This window comes from Xyrauchen texanus, chromosome 21 (genome assembly GCF_025860055.1).
Source record: "Xyrauchen texanus isolate HMW12.3.18 chromosome 21, RBS_HiC_50CHRs, whole genome shotgun sequence".
NCBI lineage: Eukaryota > Metazoa > Chordata > Actinopteri > Cypriniformes > Catostomidae > Xyrauchen > Xyrauchen texanus.
The window spans coordinates 8,527,982-8,552,522 of record NC_068296.1 but is presented as its reverse complement, the minus strand read 5'-3'; the positions used below and the strand labels follow the sequence as shown (position 1 = coordinate 8,552,522).

The following is a 24,541-nucleotide window of genomic DNA, read 5'->3' as shown; positions in this document are numbered from 1 at the left end:
CATGTTCTTTACACAAAAGATGTAAAGTTGGAAAAGCTGGTAGTTGTTTTTAATGTGTTACACTGGTCACTACACATTAAGTGATGTGACTAACTAAAACACATTTGCAGTCGTTGACTATATAAAAGTGTTCAAGTTTGTCATGTTGCACGTTTTTAATGCATATGGGGCGTAACAGGTGATTGTGTCTGACATAATTGGGTGTGATTCTGCATGAGCATGACTCACTGAAAAGCAAACGTGCTGCCGTAGAGTTTCTTTGCGGTGCGGAATCGAGCTTCTTTAGCTGGCGGACTGCTCAGCAGCAGAAACTGATGAGATGTGTGCATGAACTTCAGTTGCTGTGAGCAGGAAACAGACAGACATCAAAATATGAGAAAAACAAGTTGTTAAAGACAGTTAAAAGACAGTTAAAAGACAATGCAAGTTGTTCTTGAATTAAAAAAAACAGTTAATCTTACCCTACTGAGTGGCAGCTTCACAATATGAGATCTGTTACTGGATATGATCCTAAGAGAGAAAGAAATACACAAGAATCACAAGAATGTTTTACAGTGATTTAGCCTTGGTTTAGATGTGTAGTTAAGCATGACAAAAAGCGGAGAGACTAATACACCATTAACTGTGGTAAAATAACTGCAATTCACAGCCTCAAGTGGCTTATTGCCTGTATAACTTCTGGAGGTGGCAGCAGTGATATTACTGTATAAAAGGCACAAATGTTCAATAAACAAATTACATTAAAAACAATAATCAAATAAACAATACTTAAGCAGTGTAGTGACCAAAGACCCTTCTATAAATATACCGACGTTAACAGCATGCATTAATACGGATTTAATTGAATGTGTCACAGGTGTTTATATATTGGCTATATATAGCTTTATTTATACAGTACATTCATACAGCAGTTTTGAGGGTGGCTCATTCAGCAGATTTTAGAGAAAAAACTATCTGTGATACACAGGTATGAGTGTTATTTAACTTACCACTGCAGTAATGGATGGGCCAAAGGATCCAATTTATCCATCTGCTTCTTAATCTCCAGATAAGAGCCCTGAAACACAAGGATAGTTACAGGAAAACAGCCTCTGATAACTAATTTATCAATATCATTCAAATCATTCAATCATTAACAAGAGACACATGTAAAAATAAATAAAAAATACCACTAAAATCCTGAATATCAATCATAATCATCAGAGCATTTATTATCTCTTGTCCTTTAAATTGAACAATGCGTTAATGTGTATAACTTAGCCTAGAATACAATACTAAGACCCGTACCAGACGTTTTAAAGAAAAAAATGGAATTCATTAAACATTTTGAATTTGGGGGACATTTTTGGCACTTTCAGAGGCATTTTTGCCCCAACCCTTGCCCCTGATTTCTGACCCTGGTTGCAGCGCTGACTGCTTCAGGTCTTTGATAAACATTTAAGCAGGCAGACTCTTTCTGAAATTCTTTCCAGCATCGTTCCTTGAAAACAAAAAGACAAGAAAAGCAGATAAACCATGAAAGATTAATGAACACATCCCGATTTGTGCTGCTGTACCTGTGTCATCTCTCGAATAGACATCACACTGTCAAGAGCTTTCTGCAAACGCTCATAATTCTTCTTCTAATCAACACAGGATTAGTAGAATAATCTCACATACACACACACACACACACACACACACACACACACACACAAACGCACAAGAAAAGAAAGGAGGAAGGAGAGATTTGATGTTGGTTAAAATTTGTATACAAATTTTTGTGTACAGAAAAAAAGTGTGTTCTTCTGTTATAATAATATATATATATATATATATATATATATATATATATATATATATATATATATATATATATATATATATATATATATATATAGTGTTTCCAAAACATCTGCAGAACTGATGTCTCTTATGAGTTTAAATATCTCATGTTTAACACTATGCATCTTGTTGGATGTGGTAAAAGAAACTTAAAGGAAAAGTTCACCCAAAAATGAATATTCTCTTATAATTTACTCACCCTCATGCCATCCCAGTTGTGTATGACTTTCTTTCTTCTGCTGAACACAAAGAAATAGTTTTAGAAGAATATCTCAGCTCTGAGAGCTGCCAGTCAATGGTGGCCAGAACTTTGAAGCTCCAAAAAGCACAAAGGCAGGATAAAAGTAATCCATAAGACTCCAGTGGTTTAATCAATGTCTTCTGAAGCTATGCAAAAGGTTTGGGTGGGAACAGACCAAAAACAAACTCATTTTTCACTGTACATCTTGCCATTGCAGTCACTAGGCACGAACATGATTTCAAACTAAATGGCACATCCTAGTGCTTTAAGCATGCGCAGAGCACTAGGTGGCGCTAGGAAGTGTAATTGAGCTTAAAATCATGATCGCCAAGGAGACTGCAGATGTTAAGTTGTACAGTGGTCCGTTTTCACTCAAAACCGATTGGATCGCTTCAGAAGAAATGGATTAAAACACTAGAGTCTTATGGATTACTTTTAAGAGCCTTTATGTGTTTTTGGAGCTTCAATGTTTTGGTCACCATTCACTTGCATTGTATGGACCTAGAGAGCTGAGATATTCTTCTAAAAATCTTTGTGTTCTGCAGAAGAAAGGTGAACTATTCCTTTAAAGAGGATAAAGCCATTGAGGCATGATTTTCTGTAAAGCTGCTTAAATGATCAGTATGTGAAAATATCATGTGAAAAGGGCTAAACAAATGACTTGGCTTGACACTTTGAGTAAAACCAGTGCTTAATTTGAGCCGAATCCTGCTGGATCTTGTTCCGGAAAATGTAGAATCTGGGATATATGCGTTCCGGTAGTTGTTTTAGACAATCTGGATTTAACAGAGCATTGTCAAATTGCAACAGTCTGTGTCTGTGTATGTGTGTGTGTGTGTGTGTGTGTGTGTGTGTGTGTTTGAGAGAGAGAGAGAGAGAGAGAGAGAGAGAGAGAGAGAGAGAGTGCAGGTGTGCCCAAGTATTGTGCAAAATCTCTCTCATTGGTTGATGCTTGTAGTTGCATGCGCACTAAGCACAGCAAAGCGGAGAACGAGCGAATCTAACTGGCAATATTTCTTATAAAAGTAGGCTAATTTCAGTGAAAATGTCAAAAAGACAATCAAGCTTATATTCATTATTTAAAACCACAAATAAAGCTTATAGTGTTCCTGATCAAAAGAGTTCATGAGAAAATTAAACCACACCCATGGACAACGCTGCTAATAATGCTAATCAGGATGAAGTTTCAATTCATGTGAAACTGGGGTTTAAACACACAAACTCCAAAATATAACGGATGAATTTTATCTACCAGTCTCATATCCAGTAAAAAAAGTGACTTAATCATCAGTTTGGGAGCATTTGAATGACCAAGGGTTACTGAAGACAGAGGATGTAAAGAAGTCAGAGAACAGAAATCATGTAAAAGATAAACAACAATGGGACAGGATGTTTCACAAGTCATCCGACAACAAACTAGTGAGTTTAATATTTTTTGCTGTGGTGCTTTAAAAGGGATAAATTGAGAGATGCAACTTTTTGTAATGTTCAGGCATGCACAGGATGCAAATAAGCAAAGTTGTGCCCAATACTGGAGAGTCTATTATTATATACCTCCTATTTATTTTTGGTGTATTTATCAGTTTTCCTATTGTATGGCTGTGCTTAGAGTCCATATATCCCTTAGAGACACTTCCACTAACATGTTCAATTGTGATATGAAATTAATTGTTAGCCTTAGTTCTGTTGCATAATAAGAAAATGTGCAAATAATCCTAAAAATCGGTTAACCACGATTTGTTTTTCTCAGAAGATAATCTAACTTAAAAACTTAAACCATGGCATCCCTACATGTCCATAGGTCAGCTTTTAGTGACATCATTGTGTGATCCGGGAAAGCTGAGGTCGTATGGTCAGCATTGGTCTCCACGCCTCTTAATCACTGTTTTTGATCCAGCAATTCTTCATTTACAAATTAAGCACAGAGTAAAACGAAGTAGAGACAATCACCTTCGGGTTAAAGGCAAGTGTTTTGGGGTCATTAGGGTCAACCACAGATGGGTATGGCTCAAATATTATGCTTTTACGGGGTGACTCCAGAGCGGCTCGACACATGGCCACCAACAAATCTACAACCTGAAAATCAACCACAAATATCAACATTAAACTTTAGCTGGACACACAAATAAGTGCAAGAAATATGTTTGTGCGTTTGTGACCACACCTCAGCACCTGTGGCGACCTCTTCAGCAGCACCTGACATCACACCCAGTGTGTAGAATGAAAACACACACAGCTCTCTCGTGCAAACTGCAGGCTGGCAGGAAAAAACAAACAATCAGGAAAGTGAAATGTCATTTGGATTACTTTTATGCTGCCTTTTATGTGGATTTTGGAGCTTGAAAGGTCTGGCCACCATTCACTTGCATCAAAAGGACCTACAGAGCGGAGATATTCTTCTAAAAAAAATACACATCTAGGATGGTATGAGGGTAAGTAAATGATGAGAGAATTTTCATTTTTGGGTGCACTATACTTTTAAGATATGCTAAAATTGAAGAATGCTGCAGCGTATATTAAATGAACATTCTGTGACATTTTTCTTTAAGGGAAAATTATGTGACTCAAACCTGTGTCGGCCAAGGGTCAGAGCATGGGACGCCATTGCTCGGCCACAGCACAGACAAACTAAACCTGCTGTAGAGGAAATGTTGGTGCACTCACCTTCAGCATTGATCCATTCTGAAAGACGTGCTGCTCGTCACAAACCACGCAGTACTCGTTCAGTGTGGGTATACGCTGCTCAGAGTATTTCATAATCTTAAACAGGAGAAGAGACAGAAGATAATCAGAGGACACACTTTACTGATCTGATCTGTCACAGAGAAACACAAAGCGAAAGCAAACACAGAGAAAATGGAAACTGCATAAAGACAGAAAAATATTTACACCACAACATTACCTAAATCTTGATTCTGATTGGTTGACATGGTCTTGTGGTTACATTGTTATAAGCAAAATTCAGTGGTCAATGTTTGTGTATGAGCACTAAACTGTACAATAGACCTTTATCCTAGCCAATCGATTTCCTACATAGATGTGCTATTTTAATGTCTCTCGTATCACTCCATACACACTTTATTCTCACATAAAATAATTCATACTCCACTTAATATTTAACAGTATGTCTATTTTTAATTTAGCAAGTAACCAAAATCCACAAGAGATGTTATCCACACACTGAATAACAAAAAGACAGAAAAAGGTCTATCAAAAGTCTAAAAAAAATAAGTTACAGCTCTGAAAATTAATAAGACAATGTTTGCCTTCTAAGAATACCCAGGCAGAGTCAAGAAAGACCATTATTTGTATACCAATGTATAGCAAAGCCACTTGAGTCATCTCTTTACCCTTCTATTAACTGAAAAGTTTTGACCAGTTTTCGATAAAGAATATGCTTTAAAACACATAGTTTTGGTATTGGAATATATGACTGTGATTTTGTAAAGAACATCAGCACTGAAGAAAGCTATGGGCTGAAATGGTTGCTCGCTGGTCTGTTTTTAACTTACACACTGCAATTTTTCACTACGCAAGTTTAAAATAAAAATATTCTAGATAGACATTTCTCAGTCTGCTTGTTATTCAATGTGCGGACAACATCTCTTGTGGATTTTGGATAAAACAAACGTGTCCCTACGCACCTGAAGTTATACAAGTCTTGTTAGAGCACAACAATTCCTTATACTCCAATATATCAAGTAGTCATGTACTAAACAGGATACTGTAGTCAGCCTTCAGGGTGATACAAGACCACCTGATCAATCTTTCTGAGTTTATTTAGTGATAATTGTAGGATTATCCATGAACAAAGCCATCAAATGAACACAACATCACATTCCACAGATCAGAGATATCCCCCACCGAGCCATTAGAGAGTCATAAAAAACAAACCTATCAAACCTAAATTGCAGAAGGAGACCATCTTTCCCATGCCTGTTTAATTTCAAACTAGGGTTTGTAATGACAGAGCTGACCAATAAAGAATATACTTATTTGTTGAACAAACTTAAACCCTAAGCATGACCTTCTGAACTTCCACACAGAGCTAAAGCAGGTTGTTTTCTTGTGAGATCCTCATCTTCATCCCAGTCCCAGTACTTGTGATTTAACCCTATAAAATATACACCATACCTAGCCTGGCTAGATCATTCTGAAAATGACTATGACCTGTGATCACTTGTGTAACTGACAAATGAATGATTATAGCTGATGTACCTTTTTAAAAAATGTGTAGTGATTTGTAATCACTTCTAACTAACAAATCATTGATTATAATCTTTAATCTTGTATGGTTACTTCAAGGTTCAACTGGATATTATACCCCGACAATCAGGTTTCTCATAACGTGTAATGTATTATCCATGTCAAATCAAATCACTTTATTGTCACACGACCATATACACAAGTTCAACAGTAGGTGAAAGTCTTGTGTGCAGTTCTGAACAACATAGCAGTCATATAGTAAAACTAATGAATTAACCAGAATGTGTAACCAGGGATTTTCATGTTTTGTTACTTACACATATAATATTCATAATATTCATGCTTGTTTACATAGTGAATGTTGATGACAACTAATGTCATGTCTCTTGTACCATTTTAAAGATAAGACATTAGATATGCACTATTTTTAAGCGGGAGTTTGTAAGAATCTTCCACAAAGGATCATAAATCAACTTTTGAAAAGGACAGCCCAGTCGACTATGTGAGTCACTTCATTGGCTCAGGACACCTTTGGGGTGCGGCCAATTTCAATTCAAAACATTCCTAGCCAAGGAAGAACTCTCTCTTCTCCTCTTCTCTAGATCTTACTCTTCTGCTGAACTTTGCTCTTGCAACAATCTATTTGGAAGCATCTCTTGCTGCTTCCAGATCCTCCATGCCATGTAGTGTCCAAGGCAAACTTTGGACACCAAAAGTCCAGAGGAAGCCTCTCACTCTCTGCTCTACGGTTCACACACTCAACAGGAGTCGTGAGTCCTCCTTGCAGAAGGCCTCACTTCATCCAGGCAATAGCTATACACGATCATAACGGAGTCACAAACAAACTTTCTACAACACCAAAGAACAAAGCAACAAAAAGAACTCAATGCAAGGAAACGCAATGACACGTGAATACATCTCCAGATTTTTGCTCAAAGTATTGGTGTATTAGTTAAATACTTTGGGTAATCCGACTGCAAATCGATTTAGACTCAAAGAAGGATAAATGGTTCTTAAGGCATTGTCAACAGACTCCATAAAGTATAAGGACAGTAATATAATAGTGTAGGTACACGGGCACTTTAATCCATACCATGTACATCTACATCAACCAAATTTCCTACATAATTATGAATATCAACATTTCTATAAATAAATAGTTTGTTTAGATGTTCTTCACAAATCACAAAGTCTGATTCCAATATTAAAACTATGTGGAATATAAAGCATATTCTTTATCGAAAACTGGTAAAAATGGCCAGTTAATAGAAGGGTGAATTAAAGACAGAGATGACTCAAGTTGCATTGCCATTAACTGGTATACAATAATGGTCTTTTATGACTCTGCCTATTATCTGATTTCTTTTCAGAGCTGTATCTTGATTTTAATTCGCTGCATCATGAATGTTACCTACTTTAGCCATATTTAGAGTCACTCACACTTCCACAAAGGGTTCGTTTACACGACAACGATGTACTAAAAAACCTTCACATACAGACAACAACATTGTCAAAATGATCCCCGTTCACACAGACCCGTGAAAATGACTAAAAACGCTGTATTATATGTGCCAGGCCAGTAGTTGGCGATGTCACTTTGTAAAGAAACACTATGCGCCTGTGCACATAAGCATTCTTCCACAGAGCAGTGAATTCAAACAATGAAGATGGCGAAAACATCTAGCATTTTTTTCTGGATGAATGATGAGGTTGCTTTATTACTACAATTAATTTGCTGGACAAGCATCAATAAACTCAATATCTTGAGCAGCAAAAACACAGTCCTGTAGTCCGCCATTGTAGTTTTGAATGTCATGTACGTTGTTTTGAAGTATTCGTGCGCATGTTTATAGACTGAACACATAATACGCGTGCGCATGACCTCATCGTTTTCACAAATTCGCATTTTTGTATGTTTACACAGAGACAATAACTGCATTGATTTCAAAAACTTGCACTTTGAAACGCGTTTTCAAAAGGTTGCGTTTTCAGGCCCCAAAATGCCGTTGTTGTGTAAACGAACAGCCAAAATGCATAAAAAGTTTTCAGATGAAAACGTTGTCATGTAAACGGCCCCTAAGGCACTCTTCGTGCAATGAAATTATGTTTATATGTACACTAGTGCATCACGTGAAATTATGAACTCATGTGTGGTTGTGCAGTGGTCATGTGACGTGTACCTGCACGAGGAAGCCGTACTCCAGCGTGGGGATGTTCTTGCAGTGTCCGCCCGCCTGGGATGAGAAAAACAACTCAATCAGCTGGCGGGTGGTAATCTGCGCAGGGGCCCGGCCCGCCGGCACAGCTACAGTCTGATGGGTTAACGGAGACAAAGCGTTATGGGAAAGGGTGCCAGCCAGCCATGTTAGGCGAGGGGGTGTGTCGAGGGGCAAAGAGGCTGGGGTGGGGGGAGGGGTGGGAGTTTCAGAGGTGGTCTTAAATTACCATGGACTCACGTTTAATCTGTCAGTCATAGACCAACACACAAAGCAGAGGGTGTTGAAACGCAATGGCTACGTTCACAGCTGCAGAATACAGTCAGTCCTGTTTAGAGTGCTAAATACGGTTCTGTTCACACAGAGTTTGGTTAGTTTTGAGAGTGACAACAGCATTCTATTCATTTGTATTAACACATATCTGACAGGATGAAAGCAGTGGGAGTGTCCCAAAATGCAGTTCAGAATAAGTATTAAATCCTTAAATATGCAATACGAAATCTTAATATTTACTAAGGTTTTCTGTCACTATGGTTACAGGCATTACTTGTGAGTTAGAGAAGCAGAATGACTTTGGTTACCGTTTCATACAGATAGTATTAGGGATGCACCGATGTATAGGCTGCTGATATTTATCGGCTAATTATTGACGAAATTAAAACCATCGGCTTATAAGCTTAAGCTTATAAGCTTATTCATGCTTATAAGTATGAAAATGCCGATATGAAGAATCAATAGTTTATTTATAAATAAATAGTAATACACTTGGTATGTAAATTCAAATCCACAATCCAGAAATAATAATAGCCACAATATGTTGAAGGGTAGGCACTCCTAAGAACTCCTATGTAATATTTCATTTTAATTCTTGATTCTTATGTTCTTGTGGAATAAACGCCATAAAGAAAAGTGATAGTTGTGACAACGGCACTTATAAACTACATACCACTCAAAATGCTTTGAAACCAGCAGACTTTGAATTCTGAGACATTGGAATGATATCCATCCATTTCCGTGAAATTGCTCAACATATGCATAGTATGAATTTGCAATGTTCTATTATTTACAGTACATACATTTGAAATATGAGTTCTGTTGTTTTGAACTGCAAAAACAGAAGTGCAAAATAAATGTAATCTTTTTATCTTATATTCATCTTTTATTGTAGCTCCCTTTTAAATTTTGGCCTGTCATGTGTTCAACAGATCCAATCTATGATTCAATGGAAATTATTTATTGTTATAACAGTGAAAAAGCTTTTGTAAATCTTAGTACATTTTTAAAGCATAGTTTCAAAGTAAAACAGTGATCTGATGACAAAATAAGGTAAGTGGCAAAATACTGGTTTCGGCCAATAGGTTTTTGTTAAAATCGGTATCAGTCAAATATATTCATATCAGTGCATCCCTAGATAGTATAATTCAATCTGCTTCTGTCTGCTGTTGTGTGTAAAGGACACGTTGAAAGTTACACCAAAAATGTTATCCCAAACACTGATTGTGTGAATGTAGCCTATGTAAGGGTTCCTATTGAGTGATTGAGGGGGTCACAGGTATGGAAAAGCAGGAGAGAGAGTGTTTTGAAAGGAAAGCATGCAGTCAGGATGGACAGATGCTGACCTGGCTGTTTGGAGGGTAGCTGAACAACTCCCCCTTTGGGTTCTTCATGGTACAGGAGATGGAGCGGTTCATGAGCCTGGTGACTCGGAGCTCAGGGACGCTCAGTTTGCCTTTCAACACAGTGTCTTGGATCAGGGGGAAACTGGGAGACCTGGAGCCAAGATAGAGTCCACAGCCAGAGCATGACTTTAAGTGGTTCTCAACACAGTACCAAAAGTAACATGTAATTAATGTAGCCTGATTGTATTTCCTTTTACCTTTGTGCAGTATTTGTTCAAGGATTTCGAGGATGAGGGCATGTCACACAACCTGTCCAAGTTTGGCATCTGCCTAATTTGCTAGCTACAACCAAGTGACAGATGAATTTGTGCCAAAATACTAAAGCGTATGATTGGCCGCACAGCCTTTAATGTCAAGAACAGAAGACTTTGGAAGTGTTTTACCTCCCTTTTAGAAGCTAAAGGCTTACTACATTTTGCAAACCTAACTATGCAGATTCTCATGGTTAATTGCATTTTATTATTGCATTCAGCATATTTTTAGTTTTAGCATAGAATCACAATAGACCTGAGAGACACACATATTTGGGACACAAACCACCAGTTAAGAACCACTGATCAAGACTTTTCTAAAGCAGCAATTCTGATCCCCATGTGTCTAAAATGAATGACTAGTAAAGTAATTTTAAGTTTGTAACATATAACGAAACGAAAGACAAATCCTTGCCACAAATCTGTGTAATTTGTTGTAATGTACTGTAAGCGATAGATATTATAAATTGTTAATAGAGTAAGTAAAATGGGCATTCAAAATCTAAATAGTGAAAATAGATTTTTTTTGTGATAACATCTAAACCTTTTGAGACCTTTGAGGTTTTTCACTGATGGAATATGCAGCAGCCACAATACTCTATAGAAGCCACAAGATCAACCATGATGTGTTGTGTTAGATAAAGTGTTGGTGTGCATGGCCGTAAACGGTGAGGTCATACTTAGGGATCGGAGAGAAGATACTCAATCCTGCACGGAATTTCTTGATGGTTCCTCCAGCTTTGAACCAGCTGTGTCGTTTCTCCTGTTGGGCTTTAAGGAACTCATTACTGAGATGTTTCCACTGCTGAGACGTGAATGTGCTGAGGATCCTGAACACAAGAAAACAATATTCAGAGTTTCATTTATATATCACAATGTTTTAGAGTTTTCTAAATCAGTACAAATTTCCTTGATGACTCCACAATAAACACTAAGAACCAACTTCAAACACACTTACTTTTTCAGTTGGAGGCCCAAGCTAAAGCCTTCCTTATTAGAAGGTTGGAAAACATCCACAGATGGTTCTGTGGGGTCACATTAAACATTGGCAGGGCACTGATACAATACAGCATATTTTTTATTTAAGTGAAGTATGTCTTATATTATGGGTAAAATATTTAACTCTTAATTAAAAAAAATGTAATTATGTACCTGGTCCATCCAGGTACTGTGAAAGAGAGAAACGGAGACGCAAGACAATGGGTTCTGTTCGGATAACCTTCCATGCAGTCGCCACCTCCTCCTACAAACACAAACAATTTTAATCTCACTTCAAGATCTGTTTGTTAAGTTAATATGCTGACTACTTGTGTAGGAAGGATGTGATCTCACATCCAGGAAGCTGATGTTGATTTGTAGGTCGATGTCCACATCATCAATCGTGCCATACTCTCTGTATGAAAAGGAACAAAGAGTGAATGTGAATCAGGTGTGAATGCACAGATCTTGATCAGATGTGGAGTGAGGTTTCTTGTTACCTGACAGCCACAGCACTGTCTGTGTAGATGTCTTTTACAGCTTCAATATCAGCGTCCAGCTGTGGATGACGGTACAGGTCAGCTGCACAGCTCCCCTACAGGTAGAGAGAAGTATTAGACATAAAAAAAACAGCTGTGGTCCTGGATGCTGATTGGTCAAAACAGCATTCCAGGCATACTAAAATACACAATATAGTAACGGCTATGATGTGGAAAAACAGCCTGTTTTGTTCAAAGGTTTATAGAGAGGGTGGAAATGGTAATGAAATCTCCTGATCAAATTATGACATTTTTTATGCAAAAAACCTTGATGAACATTATAAATGGACCACAGTGGAAAAAATAAATGAATAGCATTATACACAAAATCACATAAAATTTTATTCTGTTCATCTGAGAGCAAATGCCCGAATAAAGTGGCAGCTAAATATCACATTCTTCCTCTAGAATGCATAAAAATATAAGAGGCATACAAAATGTCATCTCTTATTCAGACTAAAAATTGATGTCAAGATGTAAGTAAGTAAGTAAAATTTATTTATATAGCACTTTTCACAGATAAACATCACAAAGTGCTTCACAGTAAAATGTAATACAAAAACAATACAAAGATGTGAAATGTGAAGGCCTCACTAGAATCAAATGCTTTTCATGATTTAAATATTTTACCTGAATACCGTACACAAACTGCTCTGATTCATTTTCTCCATCTGATTCCTCATCTGTCCAGCACTGGCCTTTAATATCCTAAATAAAACACATATACCGGTCAGAATCATTCAGATTTTTGAGTAAACACACAGTGACATTTTAGTAAATGGAAAAATGCAGCTCAAAGCACTATTGGGGACTGTTTCAACTGGCTTAAAATTATCATTTTGGAAACACACTCAATGACTGATTTAAATCTAATCTCAATTTCAGCAGACACTGATAGGAACATGAATCATGAGACCAGAATCCCACCAAATCAACCAATCAAATCTCACGTAGAAGATGCATATAATCATTGATGCACCAATGTACTTGATCTTTAGATGAAATATGTGCTTTTTCATCTGAAAGATGTAGTTTCTCTCTCTTCAGTCTCCAGAGTATAATGTCAAACACATGTTTCTGTTTCTGTCCTGCAGTCATGTGACAGACATGGACAGACTGATGGGAGTTCACAGCATTTTTTATAGGAATACAAACAGTCTGTGACCGATGCTGTTTCATGTTTAATGAAGTGTGAACACTTACCATTGGCTCAAGTCTTCACAGGTGTGTTTCTGACAGGATGTAGCTTTTGTGATCCATTTCAACCAGAAACCTCTAAAATGAGAGCAGATGTCTTCAATCTTATTGAATGTCCACTTTCTGGGGAAAAGACAGATCATGTTTTGTAAATTATATTTACATTTACAGCAAAATCACAAAAGGCTGTCCATTTAACTCAATCATCAGTTATCAGATAGAAATGCTAGGAATTATTTTGCACCAGCATATTTACTGTGAAATATCTGTGATCATGAAACAGCTCTTGTTAGTTGTATTGGCTAAGGCAAGCATAATTTTTACTATTACTCATATTTTGATTTGAACACACCCCTAATGTCAAGTATTAAACTTTAGTACACAACTTGTCCCACACCATTTGTGCAACAGACATGAATAATAACTTATGTGGAATGGAGGGACTCGAGCCATAATAATAATAATAGTAATAATAATATGTTTAATTGATATAGTGCCTTTCCAGTGCTCAAGATGCTTTACCATAAAGAACAGTAACAAAAAATCATAAAGACAATCTTATGGACAGTGGACATTTGCCCAGTCTGGAACAAAAACAAATGAGGTTGCATATAGCAGATCAGATCGTGCAATCACTTAGACATATCAATCCAGTACAACAAACACATAACATTGTGTAGACAGTAGAGAAAGTGTAAGCAGTGTAGGCAGTGGCCCAATCAGAATACAGATTAGCATACAAATACAATGAGCAAAACATGAAGCATATACACATTATGACTGATAGTACTGGGAGAACAAATAGGTTTTGAGTGGAGATTTGAATTCAGAGATAGAGGTAGTAGTTTGGAGAGCCAGGGGGATTGAGTTCTATAGCTTAGGTGCCACAATAGAAAAAGACCTGCTGCCCATTGACAAAAGGCGGAATCTAGGAACAAGAAGTTGTTTGTACCCATAAGAGTGAGCGAATAGGAATATAGGGAGAAAGTACTTCAGAAAGCTAAGAGCTAGACCGTGGAGTGACTTAAATGTAAGCAGGAGATTTTTGTATGCAATATGGGATGAGACAGGTAGCCAGTGAAGGTTACATAGGATGGGAGTAATATGTGCAGATCATTTGGTGTAAGTTAGTACTCTTGCAGTGGAATTTTGAATATATTGCAAGCGAGAGATAGAGTGTGCCTGTAGTCCAGAAAAAAGGACGTTACAGTACTCTACAGGTGAGATGTAATAAATGCATGGACTAATGATTCAGCATCTTTCGGGGTAACATAGGGAAGAAGTTGGGTGATACGGCAAAGTTGGAAAAATGCTGCTTTAGACAGTTTGTTAATATTGGCATCTAGGGTCAATGAAGTGTCAAGAATGATAACCAAGTTTAAGCTTCAAATGCTCCACCATCATTCTGGTCCCAAAAATACCCAATATCACAGGACTACAGACCTGTTGCTCTCAAGTCAGTGGTCATGAAATCACTGGACCCCTGCTGGAGCCCCTTCTGTTTGCTGACTGAGCAAACAGGTCTATGGATGATGCTATCAATATGGGACTGCAACACCTTGACACCTATTATGTCCTGCAACACCTTGACAGACCTGGGACTTATGCAAGGATCCTATATGTGGACTTCAGTTCAGCCTTCAATACCATCATGCCAACCAAACTGAGCCAGCTCTCCATGCCCAGCCCAATCTGTCGATGGATCACCAGCTTTCTGAGACTGGGGATACTCACATCCAGGACCCTCACTATTAGCACTGATGCTCCTCAGGGATGCATTCTCTCTCCACTGCTCTTCTCCCTGTACACGAATGACTGCACTACAAAGGACCCCACAGTCAAGCTCCTGAAGTTTTCAGATGACACCACGACCATTGGCCATCCGTGACTGTGACGAGTCTGCATATAGATGGGAGGTTGAACAGCTGGCTGTCTGGTGCGGTCACAACAACCTTGAGCAGAACATACTCAAAACAGCAGAGGTGATTGTGGACTTCAGGAGAAATCCCCCGTCCCAATCCATTGTTAAGAAGGCTCAGCAGAGGTTGTACTTCCTTCACCAGCTGAGGAAGTTCAGCCTGCCACAGGAGCTGCTGACACAGTTTTACTCGGCCATCATTTTGTCTGTCTTGTGTACATAACTGTCTGGTTTGGTTCAGCAACCAAATCATACAGAACAAAACTACAACGGTCAGTCAGGACTGCTGAGAGGATTATTGGTGCCCCCTGCTCACCCTTCAAGACCTGTACGTCTCCAGAGTGAGGAAACATGCAGGTAGAATCACTCTGGATGCCACACATCCTGCCCACTCCCTCTTTGAACTGTTGCCCTCTGGCCAGTGCTACAGAACACTGAGTGCCAGGACATCCAGGCAAAAGAACAGTTTTTACCCTCAGGCCATTTTCCAAATGAACAATTAAATTACCTCAGGACACCCCCATAGTGCCATAATGTAAATACATATATCATGTACATATGTAAATTCACATATTTGAATTCATTAACTGTTAATACCCCTACCTTTCACATACATTACTACTTGCACATGTACAGTGGGTACAGAAAGTATTCAGACCCCCTTAAATGTTTCACTCTTTGTTATATTGCAGCCATTTGCTAAAATCATTTAAGTTCATTTTTTTTTCCTCATTATTGTACACACAGCACCCCATATTGACAGAAAAACACAGAATTGTTGACATTTTTGCACATTTATTAAAAAAGAAAAACTGAAATATCACATGGTCCTAAGTATTCAGACCCTTTGCTGTGACACTCATATATTTAACTCAGGTACTGTCCATTTCTTCTGATCATCCTTGAGATGGTTCTACACCTTCAATTGAGTCCAGCTGTGTTTGATTATACTGATGGGAGAAAGTTGTAGTAAGTCAAACATCACTGCAGCCATCCACCAGTCGGGGCTTTATGGCAGAGTGGCCTGACGGAAGCCTCTCCTCAGTGCAAGACACATGAAAGCCCGCATGGAGTTTGCTTAAAAACACCTGAAGGACTCCAAGATGGTGATAAATAAGATTCTCTGGTTTGATGAGACCAAGATAGAACTTTTGGCCTTAATTCTAAGTGGTATGTGTGGAGAAAACAAGGCACTGCTCATCACCTGTCCAATACAGTCTCAACAGTGAAGCATGGTGGTGGCAGCATCATGCTGTGGTTTTTCAGCTGCAGGGACAGGACAACTGGTTGCAATCGAGGGAAAGATGAATGCGGCCAAGTACAGGGATATCATGGACGAAAACCTTTTCCAGAGTGCTCTGGACCTCAGACTGGGCTGAAGGTTCACCTTCCAACAAGACAATGACCCTAAGCACACCGCTAAAATAACGAAGGAGTGGCTTCACAACAACTCCGTGACTGTTCTTGAATGGCCCAGCCAGAGCCCTGACTTAAACCCAATTGAGCATCTCTGGAGAGACCTGAAAATGGCTGTCCACCAACGTTTACCATCCAACCTGACAGAACTGGAGAGGATCTGCAAGGAGGAATGGCAGAGGATACCCAAATCCAGATGTGAAAAACTTGTTGCATCTTTCCCAAAAAGACTCATGGCTGTATTAGATCAAAAGGATGCTTCTACTAAATACTGAACAAAGGGTCTGAATACTTAGGACCATGTGATATTTCAGTTTTTATTTTTTAATAAATGAGCAAAAATGTCAACAATTCTGTGTTTTTCTGTCAATATGGGGTGCTGTGTGTACAATAATGAGGAAAAAAATGAACTTAAATGATTTTAGCAAATGGCTGCAATATAACAAAGAGTGAAACATTTAAGGGGGTCTGAATACTTTCCGTACCCACTGTACATACGCCATTCTGTTACATGTCCTATTATTTGTATGTCTATTTATACCCTTACCTTGTTTTATATTCTGTGTCTCACTGTAATGTTCTGTGTGCACTTGTTTCTCCAATCACCAAAATAAAATTCCTTGTGTACGTGAGAATGCTTAGCAATAAAGCTCTCTTGAACTCTTTTGTACACCAGAGCATCCCTTTAGCAATGTGCTAAAAACACAAAAAATAGTATAGCAACCACTCATAACATATTAGCAACCACATAGCAACGCTCTGAGAACCACCCACAAAACCCTAGTTTAGTTTTATATTTCTGAGACAAAATAAGCTGTCTGTTAGAGTCGTAAAATAATCTGAACTGTATTTGTCTGTGTGACTTTACTTCAGTGCAGCCATTTATAATAACGTTCTGGTCTTTCTTTCCTCCATCTCACTGCTGTGTATCCTAGCAACAGACCCTTCCTGCTCTGTGTCACTATTTGTGTGTGTGTATGTGTGTGAGTGGGCACATTTTATACAAGCAATTTCCCAAGTAATCCTCTGCACGAGTCATTTCAGATAAACATTACAAAAACACCAAAGAGGTGCATATCACGAAACCTGTCATGAACATGTCCAGGTCACATTTCACCCCCAAATAAAAAGAAAGAAATTAGAAAAAAGCCTATTCTTAGGAGCATTAGGAGAAGAATATTTTCAAGACAATTAAGTGCATGCCCCTCCAAATTCGTATTACTGTAATTTAAAAGAACAATGTTATGTTAATGAATGTATTATTTATACATAATGTTAGTATATTGCATTGCCTATAATTTATGAATAGTTAGATGCAATTTTTTGCATTTTTAACTGTATTATGGTAGTGAATATAATGAGGATTACAACAACAACAAACATCCAGGTGCATTACAGTAACAACTAGCAAACATTTTATTACTATTATTATTATTATGAAATGCAAAAATGTAATGGACCAAAATAGGAATGTTTTTTTCTTCAGATTTTAGCATGAAATGTGGCATGTTTTAGTAAGATTCACACACATACTCTATCCTTTTTTTACCCTGAACAATAACAAATATTTTTCTCATATGTTTATTTTGAAAGCATGCATGTTTGCAGCATGAGGTAAAATAAAATACAAAAGCTCTATAAAACTCGTAATTGAACATATAAAAGCTTTGGAGCCAGAATCCCTTGGACAGAGGGAGTAGGTGAAGTTTCAAATAAACACAAGTCTAGCTGCCAATGCTGAATGCGCTTGAATGTCTCAGTTTTAACCTCGTTAAGGTCTATTTATTCATCAGCTTTCTTTGTGTCTCTCTATTTTTTTATATATAAAAACATCTATTTGGTTTCTATCTCCTTCACGTTTATGGCTTTAAATAAACCTTGATCATTATTCAGGCTATATTACATGTCTTTGTGAAAATGATCACTCATCTGATAATGAATTGTTGTGTTGCATATCGTAACAGAATGAAACCATTATATTTATATTTTTTATGGCCAATACTGATATCTAAACAGCAGGGCTGCCAATGATATAATAATAGAATGTCATTTTTTTAATAAATTTTAATTATACTAAGTAAGATGTTAGCAATAGACAAAATTAAATTAAAAACACTTCTTTGACAAAATATTTACTCAAAATTAATTAAAAGACATTTGAAAACACAAAACATGCACTATACATTGACAAGGCTGCTGGTAGATTTTAGAACTGACCACATTTAGTAATCACACAATTTCGATTATCTCAAATTGGCCAATTATCGGCCTGACAGATATATCAGTCTATCTCTAATCATCACATTCGCTCAAATAATCTCCCAATCACCATCCAGACAAATCCTCCGCAGGCCTTATTTTGTCCTAATCCCCCATGCATGCCCCCCAGGGGTCATACCACATACCGATGCAGAGGCAGGTGATCTGTTCCTCTATTCAAGCTCAGCATAAAAGCCACAGTCGGCCATCATTCATGATCCAAGTACCCTCCCTCTCCCTCCGCATCCCTTCTCACCTTCACAGAGGATGGAGTGATCGTTCTTCTCACGACACAGCAATGTCTCCTTTACCTCCAAAATGATGACAATGGCCTTAATATAAAACAGAATGAATACAATCCACACACAGACAATATATTAATACTGATTATTCTGTTCTAGCAGCAATCCTCCATTTTGATTCTCTCTCTCTCTGGCATTGCTGTGTGTATGTGTGTTTATCTAAGGCAGATCACAGCTGCAAGTGCTGTCTTATTTTTTGCCTGACAACACAGTGAACTGAGCATGCTCAGTGAGAGCCAACAGAATGAATCATGTGACTTGCAGCTGATGAGAGAGGGAGAGACATATGAAGAGGCTATGTTCAAAACAGCATACTGTACTATCATCCTACTCTTACCATCTCTCCAGTATTTGTATATATGTATACTGTGCACAGTATGTGAATAATCTGCATGTATGGTATATTCAAAATCCTTCTACATTTGCTAAAATGTGAAGTTAAACAGAGCATAATGCACAGAAAACTTTATACCACAATGATATGAGCTGTAATGTTTAAAACTAATTTTTTTCACTTATTATTTGATCAAATTGCTATTACATAAGAAATTGTTTTGTGTGTGTTAACAAAGTTCCTATCAAAAAAGTAAACTGGGACTGGACATATCAAAGGGCTCATCTTATATATATATATATATATATATATATATATATATATATACTTTATATATCCAATTTTGGTTTACATCAGTTCAGCAAAGCTTGATATTCTACTTGCATTTGCTAGTCGGTTGCAGGTGGTATTAGGTAGAAGGGACATTCTCTAAGATTTGTATCTTTTCCTGTTAGTGCAAGATAATGTTATTAATATTTTAGTTGTTTATTCTCTAAAGAAAAATACTGTACATTTTAAATACATAACTCTAGCAGTTACAGTAGACTCTAAACAAGAAGTACATATTTTTGGGGTACTTGAAAATATTTAGATTTATATATATATATATATTTCTTTTTTTTAAGGAAAGAAAATGAGTGTGTGTTGAAGAAGGCAACTTTCCTGCTTGATGGATTGTTGTCATTATGATGGCACATTAGACAATGGCAGTGTGCTATTTTTATCAGCTTAGTTTATTTTTACCTCTGTGTGTTTTGTGCATTGAAGAAAAAAAGAGCAGAACAGAATAAGAGTTCATTCTGTCACTGTGGTGTTCAAATTTGCAATATTTATGGTCACTGTTTGATGAGCTCAACCTACGATGCTAATCAGAGTTTACCCTGCTTACCTCGTTAAGAGCCCGGTATACACAATGACCTCCAGAGAGAGACAGAGACAGAGAGAGAGAAGCCATTACCTCTGCTCAATGACTCATGCATAGTGTCTCTCACATCTCATATTCTGCCATCTTGTCAAAAAGACACTTGTATTAATTATTCATAAACACTTAAAATAGCAAATACCTTATGTAAAACCAAATGACTGAAGTAGAACTGCTATAAAATTAATGTGCACTCCAAAATACAAAATATCTTCCTGATCTACTATTATTGATTCTACATAAGAATTTAAAAGTAATTTAATATGATGACTGATTATTAATTAGCATTTGCTTTAAAAAAAAAAAAAAAGGATTTATTTTTACAGATTAAAGAGGAATGCATTTATAATCTTATAGAAAGCATGAAGAAAACTTCTAATGTACACTGTTAAACACGTTCAATATGTGCAATCTGTGAACCAAGAGCAAAAATGCAATTGCTCAAACATTGCTCTTTCATACCTCAGGTGATTTTCAGTTATGCTTTATTCCAGTTTCAAATTTCTCTTGGATGTTTCTCCTAAAATAAAACAAAAAGACATCAATAAGACAATTGTTGAAATAAAGTAAGAGTAGAACTACACAATTAATATGGATAGCTTTTCTCAGATTATAAGGTCTTTTCTTTATTTCACACTGAGATCTCTGACTTTTAATTGCAGACTTGGTATCCAGGCAAATCTGAGCACAGTAAGAGATATTGTCGAAATCTCGTTCTCAAACTCTACAGAAAACACACGTGAGATTACTGAGGTCTTTTTCTATGGAGAAACATTTGCAAAGCAGGACACTTCAGCATAAGTATCCATTTAATATAATTGTTGTCTAGGAGAAACAACTGAGATATTAAAAAAATATATATATTTGTGATTTTTTTTACATTTTACTTTCCTTTGAGTATCTTGGTGTAATTTCAAAATGATTCAAAGTATTTTCCCTAATCAAGACTAAACAAGTATTGCATGTTACACAAATCAAATAGTGAAAATTTTACCACACTTTAGCTCCAGCTTTCTTTACCTTAAGCAACAACAATGCACAGCAGCCAAGCTGTGCATATATGGGATTTACTGTACACCAGGATTTGACGGCGGTCCATGGTGGCTTACAGACTGGGATTCAACGGGATTGGCTGATGGGTTTGTACCTTACCCACGGAGGTGGGAGAGAAACACAAGAGCATGCAGCAGGTGAGCTGCGGTTAGTGAGTGAGCAGTCAGCAGGTAAGTAGTGGACAACATGGGCAGCGGAAGCAGCAGAGGTGTCATGAAGAGCAGGTGAGTTCCAGCACTCCCTTTCACTTTTACCTGGACACATACATGCAGATGTGTCTGAATAGATTCAGATCCCTACATACTTGTTCAAACATCTAGTGGAAAGCCTTCCACAAAGAGTGGAAGCTGTTACAGCAGCAAAGGGAATGATTAATGCTTTATGCCATACTTTGGAAAGGAGACACAAGAACATCAGTGATGTCAGGCTGGGGACATTGCTCACAGTTCGAATTCCTCCCAAATGTGTTCATTGGGCCGGGTTCAGGTCTGGACTTTTTCTTTCCCTTTGATAAGATAATTCTGCATGGTCATATTTAAAATAAACCATCATGACTAAAGAAAATTAATCACTGTGTTATTGTCAAGAGGTCTGATCAGAATATATAGAGAAGCAAACACTTTAAATGAACCTCATATATCTTCCTGAAATTAAGAGCATTACAACAGTGCAGCCTCTGAGCAAAAAGTGATGACCTCAATTAGTCTGGATGTTCACATGACCATAAAAACTTTGAACAAGCTGGAGGGACAAATGCATGCATTTATGCAAATGTAGTGCATATCTCAGTTGCACATCCGTCAAATTCTTCCACAAGATGTAGCATTAAGATATGTTTACATTGGAATTATTGGAAAAGCCAAACCCATTAATTAGAAGTGGGTGTCCAAATGCTTTTGGCCATAAAGTGCATCTTCATGCCGAGGGCCCACATGGCCAGTAGTGTAACATCACTGTTTACACACTCTCTTTTGGTCTCCAAAAAGATTCAACTTCAAATAATTATTGACACTTGACCAGAGTATGAAATATAAAACTAATACTAAGTTAAAATGGTATAGTGTGTTCTTGTTTTAATGCTGTCAAGCCCAGCATGGACCAATTCATATCAGATTCTCTAAGAATTCAACTCACATATTACAATAAAATAATATTCCAGACGTCACAGACACATGAACCATTTATTTAAGTCTGAGCATATTCTCAGTATTAAGATTAAACAAGAGGTTTTTTTTGTTCACTTGTATTGCTCAGAAATCTGAAGAGGCCTGTATACTAACATACTAAATCACAAGACTGAGATTCAAAAAATTTTATTTTCTCGAAAGCTGTAAAGATATCTCTGTGGCACTATAAATAAAAAAACATTTGTTTTGAGCAATCAGCCTCAACCAATGGCGTGAGTTAGGGGCGGGACAATCGGTTGTTCATTCAAGAATAGATGGTGGCGTGTTCGGAAGACTGTTTGAAAACCATGTTTATTTTTGCAATTCCATTCAGTTACGCAGAAATGACATGCTTTAGATTTAAGGCCAAGCACAACTAATAAATAGATATTTAAGGCTTTGTTGGGAAATGGTATACTAGCTGACTACTTACTGAATACTGAGAAGTAAACACTATATACTGCCTACTAATGTTGTAAACAGTTAGTAAACACAGTGCATTCTGCAAATGATAATATGCTACATTGTTGTCCCATGACATCATCATGTTGCATGTACACTAGCGGCCAAAATTTTGGAATAATGTACAAATTTTGCCATTTCAGAAGGAAATGGGTACTTTAATTCACCAAAGTGGCATTCAACCGATCCCAAAGTATAGTCAGGACATCACTGATGTAAAAAACACCTTCACTATTTTAAACATATTTTTTTAATCAAATCTAGACAGGACCAGGGGCGAAAATTTCATCAAAATGTTGGGGGAGACAATAAACATAAAAATTCTCAAGAGCAATTTTTGAAGGGGACACCAAGGGGGTTTTTGTTGTTGCCCTGTTTGCATTTGTATTATTTTATTTCTTAAACAATTATTTTAAGAATATATCATTATATTATTTACAATACACATTGTGATAAAAATGTGTATTTTTATCACATTAAGTAATTTATCCTTAAGTAATCATGCTATATTGCTAATATGGTACTAGAAAATCACTTGCCATTATATCAAACACAGTTAAAAGCTATTTGGTTCCTTGAATTAATCTTAACATTGTCTTTGTGTTTGATTTTGAGTTGTCAGAGTATGCAACAGACTGGCATTTCTTAAAGTCAATATTAGTTAAAAAATAGCAACAACAAAAAAAGAAACGGCTTTCTCTAGAAACTCGTCAGTCAATCATTCTTTTGAGGAATGAAGGTTATTCAATGCTTGAAACTGCCAAAAAAAAAACTGAAGATTTCATACAAAGGTGTACACTACAGTCTTCAATGGACAACTGGCTCTAACAAGGACAGAAAGAGATGTGGAAGGCCAGACGTACAACTAAACAAGAGGATAAGTGCATCAGAGACTCTAGTTTGAGAAATAGACGCCTCACATGTCGTCAGCTGACAGCTTCATTGAATTCTACCCGCTCAACACCAGTTTCATGTACAACAGTAAAGAGAATACTCAGGGGTGCAGGACTTATGGGAAGAATTGCAAAGAAAAAGACACTTTTGAAACAGAAAAACGAAATGAAAAAGTTAGAGTGGGCAAAGAAACACCGACATTGGACAACAGATAATTGGAAAAAAGTGTTATGGATCTTAACCCCATTGAGCTTTTGTGGGATCAGCTAGACTGTAAGGTGTGTGAGAAATGGTGGTGTAGCACATAACAGTTAATCAAAAGGTTGCTGGTTCGATCCCCACAGCCACCACCATGGTGTCCTTGAGCAAGGCACTTAACTCCAGGTTGCTCCGGGGGGATTGTCCCTGTAATAAGTGCACTGTAATTCGCTTTCGATAAAAGCATTTGCCAAATGCATAAATGTAAACGTAAGTGCCCAACAAGACAGCCACATCTATGGCAAGTGCTACAGGAAGTGTGGGGCAAAATGTCTCCTGAGGATCTGGACAAACTGACAGCTAAAATGCATAGGATCTGCAAAGCTGTCATTGCTGCACATGAAGGATTTTTTGATGAGAACACTTTGAAGTAGTTTAAGAAGTTCTGAATTCACGTTATCAATGTCCTGACTATACATTGTGAAC

General features: G+C 37.3%; 1 protein-coding gene across 5 annotated transcripts in view; it reads right to left on the bottom strand.

The window, feature by feature from the left end:
- Positions 1-19,217, bottom strand: part of LOC127661990 (protein mono-ADP-ribosyltransferase PARP6-like) — a 35,889-nt gene extending 16,672 nt beyond the window's left edge. For 2 of the 5 annotated variants that reach the window (XR_007972826.1, XM_052152991.1), the window contains exons 1-17: positions 18,981-19,217; positions 13,138-13,254; positions 12,565-12,642; positions 11,896-11,990; positions 11,750-11,810; positions 11,570-11,660; positions 11,376-11,442; positions 11,098-11,247; positions 10,107-10,257; positions 8,452-8,583; positions 4,730-4,825; positions 4,230-4,322; positions 4,016-4,141; positions 1,557-1,622; positions 990-1,057; positions 462-510; positions 229-341 (exon numbers count right to left, since the gene is read on the bottom strand). Coding sequence is in view for 4 of the 5 variants with exons in the window: in XM_052152991.1 (XP_052008951.1) it covers positions 229-341; positions 462-510; positions 990-1,057; positions 1,557-1,622; positions 4,016-4,141; positions 4,230-4,322; positions 4,730-4,825; positions 8,452-8,583; positions 10,107-10,257; positions 11,098-11,247; positions 11,376-11,442; positions 11,570-11,660; positions 11,750-11,810; positions 11,896-11,990; positions 12,565-12,642; positions 13,138-13,140 (1,439 nt within the window). In the remaining variant the exon portion in view is untranslated. The remainder of the gene's footprint in view (positions 1-228; positions 342-461; positions 511-989; positions 1,058-1,556; positions 1,623-4,015; positions 4,142-4,229; positions 4,323-4,729; positions 4,826-8,451; positions 8,584-10,106; positions 10,258-11,097; positions 11,248-11,375; positions 11,443-11,569; positions 11,661-11,749; positions 11,811-11,895; positions 11,991-12,564; positions 12,643-13,137; positions 13,255-18,980) is intronic. The other 3 variants (XM_052152994.1, XM_052152995.1, XM_052152993.1) reach the window with 3 other exon arrangements.
- Positions 19,218-24,541: the final 5,324 nt, after the last annotated feature.